The sequence below is a fragment of the Halichoeres trimaculatus genome, unplaced genomic scaffold, assembly GCF_033239565.1.
Source record: "Halichoeres trimaculatus isolate MK-OKI-2021-1 unplaced genomic scaffold, fHalTri1.1 fHalTri1_scaffold_11, whole genome shotgun sequence".
NCBI classification, from domain to species: Eukaryota; Metazoa; Chordata; class Actinopteri; order Labriformes; family Labridae; genus Halichoeres; species Halichoeres trimaculatus.
Window position 1 is genome coordinate 8,773,951 of NW_027437189.1, and position 8,621 is coordinate 8,782,571.

At 38.2% G+C, this 8,621-nt stretch overlaps 1 protein-coding gene across 1 annotated transcript; it reads right to left on the reverse strand.

Moving 5' to 3' along the window:
- Window positions 1-297: 297 nt before the first annotated feature.
- On the reverse strand, window positions 298-7,607 carry LOC141799024 (sodium/potassium-transporting ATPase subunit beta-1-interacting protein 3-like). Its single transcript, XM_074681060.1, has 7 exons — window positions 7,361-7,607; window positions 6,166-6,303; window positions 4,955-5,035; window positions 3,758-3,955; window positions 1,806-1,866; window positions 1,607-1,677; window positions 298-1,525 (listed from the first exon to the last, which is right to left on the reverse strand). Exons 1-6 carry the CDS (start codon window positions 7,412-7,414, stop codon window positions 1,622-1,624), a joined length of 588 nt encoding a protein of 195 aa, XP_074537161.1. The 5' UTR covers window positions 7,415-7,607; the 3' UTR covers window positions 298-1,525; window positions 1,607-1,621.
- Between the last annotated feature and the right edge of the window lie 1,014 nt (window positions 7,608-8,621).

An 8,621-nucleotide genomic window follows, 5' to 3' on the forward strand; every position in this document is an offset into this window, starting at 1 on the left:
GAATAAAACCACAATATGTTTTAAAATGAACACAGTGCCACACATTTTTCCTCCCGAAAAATACACGTTATCGAAAACTAGAGCAGCAATTAAGCAAAAATTGCAAGCGCGGAGCAAAACGTTTAACCTCCTATGGGGTCAGTTTTTGACCAGTTAAGAAGCAGCCTAAAATTAATACTTAAAACCTGTGTGACATTTAAATGCAAATAGAAATACTAATAACAAATATACAAATGATTATAATGACTTTATTTTTAAAGCACTTTTCCATACATGTAACAAAGTGTTTTACAAGAAAGTAAAAACAGTAATTAAAACAGAAGAGGAATAAAGCAGAGAGTTAAAATAAGAAAGTATAATTCAAGTCAAGATGATGCTCCGACAGTGAAAGTCGTGTCATCTTTAGTTATAGTTTTGAATCTGGAACAGCCAGCAGAGGATCTCAGACTGCATCTGGGGCTCATAGGGGAATAACAACACAGAAATATAGGGCAAGTATGTATTTCCTTAGAGTGTGTTAAAGAATCTTAAATCTATTCTAAAAACAACAGGTGATCAGTGCTAACATAGTGGTGATGTGGGTACATTTTTCAAAAGAGCACAGTAAATTTCAAGGATAAGTTTTCTAAATCCTGAGTCACAATTATGGACTTCACCTTTGCTAATAAAAACAGGATTGGACAACTTTCTTTACACGTAGCTCAAAGCACAAGTCCTGATAAAAACACCCCCAAGGTAATTACACAATGATGTATAAGAATTGATTTTTCTATGCCTATTAATAACTGATATCACTGCTCCAGGGTGGGTGTCAGGATAGATGATTAACTGCAGAAACAACCGTGTATTACATTTTCAGCCCTTGGTGAGTGATGCATTGGGCTGTTAAGAGGAAACATAAAACTTAGATTAAATAAAAAATTCTACTTACACATGTAAAGAACAAAAGCCAACAATGAGATAACACGTACTTTCAAGATCACAGCAGGACTTTGTAATATAAAGAACCATGAGAGGGACCCCTTCACAGAATGTAAAACAGATGTGGTTTATTTAGCTGGCTACGATACCACACTTTACACAGGTTGGGTAAATTGCTTTTTCCAGCCAAAAATGACTTAATTTAAAGACTTACACATTAAAAAACATAAAAAGGTCTACTTCTCATTGTCTTTCATTCACACTTTCGTTATATTGTAGTGCTAAATAATATCTAGTGATATCTATCCCTCTTTCTTACACGTGTATACAAACTCACTCACACAGAGGTAGATTTACAGAATGTCAGGCCTGAGGAAACACATCATAGCTTACATGTTTTACACAGTGATATCCTGGGAAATTCCCTTCTTAACTCATGCAGTGTGTGCATGACAAAGTTCTGCCTCTGGGGCTGTTTTTTTTTTTTTATCGACAACAAGACTACAGGAGTTAAACAGTGACAGTCTTTGTAAGTTGTCTCCACTTTTGCATCTCTCTTTCTCGGCTTGTCCTCAACAGCTTCACTTTTGGGTTTATTTATAATCTGAAAATGAAAAAGGAGTTCATAAATAACAGCAAGATGGTGAAGATGGAACAAAAGAGTATCATCATATCATAAACCTACCTGCAGGTCTTTAAGCTAGAAGAACAACTGAGACGGTTTGGATGGATGATGAAATTCACCAATAAAATTAACTACAAAGAGTAGGGAAAGAACATTAACCAATAAATGATGCAAAGCAAAGAGTGAAATATGAAAAGAAAAACAAGATTATGAACCAAATAGTTGAAAGGTTTCTCTCATTGATCAGGATCATACTCACAGGTGTCTTCCTCCTCTGAGGAAGTGCTGACGATGTAGCAGGCGTAAACGAAACCTGTGAGCTGGCAACAAGAACACAAAATGGGTCAAACTCAATCACTAGAAATAAGACAGATTGTCTTCTTAAAGTGTGTTTTGTAAGTACATAAATTACCACAGAGGATACTATTGAGGTGAATGCAACCTCATATGTTTAAGCATGTAAGGTTAGTTAAAGAGTAACAAACTCTTTCTATATCAGCTGCAATAATTGAGATTTATTTACGAGACTCCAAACTCCAGATGAATTTTCAAAAAATACAAAAAAATCTGGCAGATGGTCAGGGAACTTTTTTATGCTAAGTAAACTGTTGACCAGGACAAGTAACAGCCCCTTGAAAAGTTACATGTAAGGGCTCCCAGACGCTCAAGGAGGATGCACATCCCGCACACACACACCATACTCAGATAACCATAAAGGAGGTTCAGATGTTCATTTTCAAAACCAAGGAAGGAAACTAGAATGAATCTTTTTGCAGTGCAACTCCGTTGCGTTGTGTCTTGACTGTGTTTGTCAACTTACACCAGCTGTGTATTCAGTCCGACAAGCTGACTGACTGACAGACAGCTGGAGTCACAGACCGAGGATTTCCAACATTTTCCACTCCACTGATAAGTTTCTCTTCATTCATGTTGGGCTGTAAAACCTCGAACTTGTTCGCTCTGGTCTGGCTTCATTTGTGTCCTTTCTTTTATTGTAGTCCAGCTTTAGGTAGTTTCCGGTCATGACTTCCTGTCCTGCTCAATCTCCCCTTCGCTGAATGTATGCGTCACAGCTCTGTGTCCCTCAAAAATAGGATGGCTGTGTTTTATCTACAACATGACGGAGCAGCCACGCCTACGTATTGCAACAGAACGGATCCAGCGTAAGTTGACAAATTGACTTGAATGGAAACTTATTTGATCCATTTGTCGTGACGATATGCAGACACACTGCAGACGCATCTGGTGTATTTTAACCATAATTTAATATCATTTAATCAAAGATGAAGGTTTTGTTTACAAAGTAAGTCAAATGACTAATTGTAGATTAATTTTTTAGTTTGGGAATTTAAATGATTTTCCCCAATATCTTTTGTTCCTATCTCAGATATCTTTTATTTTCTATGAGCTGATCTTTTCCAGAGCTGCTACATTCAGCTAAATCACATTAGCTGCTAATTTATTCTCTGATGTAACAGTGACTTGTTGTTGTCTTGTTATTTGTGTGAAACTTTTGTTGCTGCTGTCTGCACCACGACTCCCTTTTGTATCTCAGAGGGAATGTTGATGATAAAATGAAAGGTCAATCAAATAAATATGCACAATTTAAAAATATTGACTCTGATTCCGTCTCAAAGTGTCATTTTCTCTGTGGATCTCTGACTCTTCAAAGCAGATTTGTGTTGCAAAAATAGGAAAGAGTATCTGGATGAATAACACAGGAGCTAAAGTCACTGCAGCAGACGTACTCACACCAGATTTTGGTTTAATAATGCCGTGCCATTTTTAAATGGTCCAGGCCTGTCTTTGTTGCTAAGCAACAGTCCTTTTTCTCATGAGCAGATGCAACATTAAAACAATATTACAGCACTCTCTTACTCATCACCTGGCTGTGATTGGTCAAAACCCCTTGACAATGGTTATTAATTCTGAATAGCAAAGGCGACACAAACAACAATCTGATCACACAAGTTACACACATCATGTTTACAAATCACTTGGTGGAAAAGATTTCATGTTGAAACCTTAACAAAAACATTTTTCCACAGCATCACAAGAAAACAAAGATGAAACTTTCTAACACTCTCCATTTTTAGGAGAGCACAAATCTCTACAGTCACAGCTGATCCATCACCAGCACAAACCTGATGAACCTGTGATTGAAAATGTGTGAATGTGTGTGTGGTGTTTGTGTTTGAGTGTGAGACTCACAGAAACCAGGAGCTGGATGATGCAGTGCAGGATTTCGATGTACTGGTACTCCAACCAGCAGCTCAGTACAGTACTCAGCTCCGGGTTCTGATGGTTCTGCCACTCAGAGGAGGGAAGCTCCCCTCTCTCACAGCCTGGCCCGTTGTCCCTCCACCAGGAGCGATGTGAAGATACTCCCAGGGTGAGCATGTCGCTGTCCTACAGGGTCAAAAGAGGCAGAACGGATACGTCAGCTCTCAGGGTCTTTAATGGACGCAAGAAAGTATCAAATCACAGCTTAAAAAAGATGGAGGAGAAATCTGATCTGCAGCACAATCAGGTGTAAGGTGGACATGATATGGATTCAGTGTAAACTGGCTTCATTAGAGGTCACCCATAATGCCGCCCCTGCCTTTTTTCTTTCTTTAAATCAGTTTAAAAAAGATCATGGTAAAATTTTGTAGCTTCGTGTTGCTTTGTTAGCCTCAGATGCTCTGTCTTTTTAAAATAAGATGTGTTTCTTGGCCTTTTGAAAAAAAATGAAAAAGTAATGAAACATTCAGTTTCATGTGGACGGGATCAGCACATTATTTTGGAAAGACTGTAGATTTTTATTTTATTTAAGCGTGGTGAATGTCCTTGCTCTTACGTCTTATAATGCAAAACTGCAAATTAAAGGTGGAAAGCAACCAAATCCGCTTCAAACCACACATAGTAACACCTGTATATTGTCTGTCATTTTTGTTAATTAAATTAATTAATTTTTGTAACTTAAGGCCCAGCCAACATTTGTCTGGCCCACCCTAAACCTAAATCCTGGGTCTGTCCCTGCTGGAAACATTGAGAAAGAAACATCAGCAACATTGTTTTATTAACCTTGTCTAACACCTATGATGAATGACATGGAATGAGAGATATATAAAACAACTATATTTAAAAATCAGCCTTTTTACTGAGTCTGCTTGTTTGAAAAAACTCCTCACAGGAGCTTTAACTTCACCAAAATCCTTCAAAGACAAAATTAAATTAAGGTCTTTTCTGCTGGACACACAGGACTTCTAAACTTTATGAAACATCTTGTATCATGTATTGTAACAGAGCGTGCTATAAAGGAGTGCTTTTATACATGAGGTCTTAGAGGAGCTGAACCTTGTGTTTAGGGGCTGAGACTCTGTGAGCCTTTAATTATCCAACTCTAAACACGACCATTAGACTCACCTTTGAAAGCCCTCCTAAATCCAGGTAGAGGCAGCTCACAAAGACATTCCAACCAAGCCACAACAGGGTCCACAGCAGGTACTGAGGAAGCAAAAGCATGGGATCAGACGACGATCAGATAAACTCAGAGAGCAGCGGAGGAACTGCTCTGTTTTCTGACAAACGTCCTCTCTCTGAATGTTCCTGAGATAAATCTGAGGCGTCACGGGATGATTCAGAGATAAACAAGGACAAACTCAACAGGGTGTGTGGGTTCCTCTAGACCTTATCTAAATGTCCTTAGAATAAAACAATCTGTGCTGCACACACACACATCTCAGATATCCAATCAATGATAACCTATTCTACTCTGTGCATTTGGTCTCTCTGAAGAAAACTATGTTTGTTTACTGATGTTTATCTCATCATCATGGCTTGCATGGCCTTATTAAATGTCAAACTCTTGCTACATTTAAATAAAGTTTAATACAAACACACTAGTTGGTCCATGTTTGAGGGATAGTTTTCTATTTCAGGAAACATTTATTCAGGATTATTTGAGAGTGAGGTGCAAAACTTAATTTAAATCTCGTGTCTTTAAACTGAGAATAAATATGCAGCCAGGAGACGTTCAGCTTAGCTTTGACTGAAAAGACTCAAAACAACTCTTCGATTAGGATACTTCACTTTAAAAATAAGTTCACAAAATTAAAAAACTATAACGTGATTATTACATATGCCTATGACAGGCAAATTTTAAAACCTGGAACACTGATTTTTTGTGAGTTCGTTATGATGGTTTTGAGTCCAGATCAAACTATCAAGTCTTGAGTAGCGCTTATTTGATGTTTTAATCTACATAATTGAGATAAACATTAACTTAGGTAACTTGCTACAACATCACTTTTTCTAGTGTCTGAAAGAAATCTCAATGAAAACCAGTTTTAAAAAGCACATTATGTCAGAAATAAACGTCTTTAGGGCTTGGAGCAAAACAAGATCTGTGTGGTTTATTTCTTTATTCATACTCAATCTATAGAGTTTTTTTAACCCTTAAGTTTTGATAATATTAGGCTAAGTGTTATATATTTACTTAATCAAAGCTAAGCTAAGCTAACTGCTGCAACCTCTAGTTGTATATATCTTCTAAACAAACTCAGTCACAGAAAACAAATAAATGATTCCTGAAACTTGAAAACCACAGTTGAAACACAATCAGCCGGTCCCCTCACCATAACCACGTAGCGAGTCCTGTACTGGATGACTCCAAACAGGCCAAGGATGACCATGATGACGTGGAAGAAGTTGATCATGATGGGAGCCCACTGGTAGCCGAGGAAGTCGAACACCTGCCTCTCCAGAGCTGTGATCTGAGGTCGACATGGAGGAAGCAGAGTTAGAGACCCCAGATGAAATTATGAATTATTTAAGACTCATACCGCCGCTTTGCTGTGGCTTGTTAAATCACAGCTCCTCCTTCCTGCGTTCCCCTAGGATGTATTTTTCATTATTAAGAGGTGTCAAGGCAATTGAGCTATGAGGCACAATGCATGCTGGGTAAAGAAAGACCTGTGGTCATAATTCGAGGTCAATGCCCAAGTCTGTCATGAAGGGGGGCAGGGTGGGAAACACAGAGGAGGAGGACAAAGTGGCTGCAGTCCTTCATTGTGGTGGTTGCAGTGGAGGGCGGTCACTGCATTTTATAACCACCTCCAACAACAATACAATCAGTTTTAACAATGTTTACAAAACAAAAGTGTTGAAAATACTAAAAATACATTAAGTATCACTTCATTTTCTTTTTTTTTTTTTATTTATGTAATGTTAAAAAAATGTTGCCATACTTCCAAGAGTCCATTGTGTTAGTGTTTGGGTGTTTTTGATTATTCAAAACAACAACAACAACAAATATTTAGTCTCCTTCACCGAAAGGTAACAAAAAAGCTAGAAGATTAAAGGAGTTAAATTTGACATTTTTTGCTCTTTAAAATGACTCTAACTACAAAAAGATCACTAAAACACTTAATGCTAATCCATTTTATTGTGCGGTCTAACCAATTCTCATATATGTAGCAGTCTGCAGTTGTCTTATAAACCTGATTTTTTTCTGAAATGTGAAATAAAAGCGATTAAATGGGACATCAAAGTATAACACATAAGTCATTTTGTTTTAATATTTTGATTTTGAAGCTCAACATGTGGATTTTATATGCCTGGATACTAAAATTAAAGCAATACATGTTTACAAGCACTGAGTATGAACTTATCTTACAAAACAAACTTTACAAGTCCATTGAAATTTAAATTTCTAAGAATATCTTTGGGTGTTTTTAGTGATTTAAGTTGCTTTTAGTATTATAAGAGGTTTAAAACAGCAGCTGGCCTGATGTCGAGGCATCATGAGTGAATGAGAGATAAACATCTTACCAGCTGCACACAGCACAGGAGGATCAGCATGCACCGAGCCGAGCAGCAGCCCATCTTTCCCGCTCTGAAGATGAAGATGAAGACGAGGAGAGTGGAGTTAACCACGAAGAGGTTAAATCAGAAAATGTGCTCAAACACGGGGAGAACACCAGCGAAGCTTTAGGTCCATTGCCAGACGAGGTGGGTAGTCGCTCAGTGCACTACACCTCATGAGGAAAACACGTAGGCTGTCCCCGCTGCGTGGAAACTACGGAGAGAGAGGAGGAGGGGGAGGGGAGGCGGTATGAGGGGGGATTAATGCCACAGCGAGCCGAGGGAAATCCCGAGAGACGACATCAACCATCAAATCCTCATGGTGAATTTGTGCACTAATATATCTGTGTTGCTCAGTGAAACTCCACTAAACCTGTATTAGGGATGTTTCGGTCCAGATGTGAATAAAGACTCTCAGATACATGAAAAAAGGTAAAACAGCAGTAGGCCTATGGGAAGTTAGCTTACTATTTATTAAAACACAAGTAGTAAAAACTCAGAAATAGCCTCACAAAGTGGTTTCTGAATCATAGTTTAAAGCATTCTGACTGCAATGGACATATTAGAAATGTTACCTAAACTAAACTTTTTGTAAACTTAGCATAAAGCAAAGAGGTGGTGTCGAGGTGGGCCTTAAGCTTCTATGCTAATATCTCTGTGCTAACCCTCCAACTTCAAAGTCCCTGTGAGGACTTTCTGAGTGATCTTAAAAAAGTTTTACTTCTAAATTTATGCCAGATCATAATCAACGATTTAAAATTAGAATTTCAGCACCTAAATGGGTGATTTTTAAATATTATTTCAGTTTCCCTGTAAACTTCGTTCAGGAAGTCTCCATGACAACACCTCTCCAGCCGACCAAGTGTAGCAGTGAGAAGATTTCTTCTATATCTTTCTATGATCAATTTGGTCATGATAACGGAAACTGGAGCTGAAGCTGCTGTGGTCTGTTCAAACTTGAAAATGAAGAGTCAGGTTATGTTAGCTCTTCTTGGTGAGGTTGGAGTTGGTAGATGAGCACTGGTAGGACATAACCTGATAACCTGATCCACTAACATTCACTAATCTACGCATTAGTAAGAGTCATGTCCTTACAAAAGTGGGTGCCAGTGCTCATGGGAAACTGAGTCTTTATCATGAAAAAACACTAGCCTTTTATGGATAGTCCTCACAGCACCTTTAATGTCTCCAGAACTAGCAACCCGTATGGTTTGATGGTCATATGTGG

Excerpts from the sequence above, each read along its gene's own strand:
- LOC141799024 (XM_074681060.1), bottom strand. The coding sequence starts at position 7,414 with ATGGGCTGCTGCTCGGCTCGGTGCATGCTGATCCTCCTGTGCTGTGTG. Across the intron at positions 5,036-6,165 it reads GGACTCGCTACGTGGTTATG|TACCTGCTGTGGACCCTGTT; the intron begins GTGAGGGGACCG and ends TTGCTTCCTCAG. Across the intron at positions 1,678-1,805 it reads CTCAGAGGAGGAAGACACCT|TTAATTTTATTGGTGAATTT; the intron begins GTGAGTATGATC and ends TACTCTTTGTAG.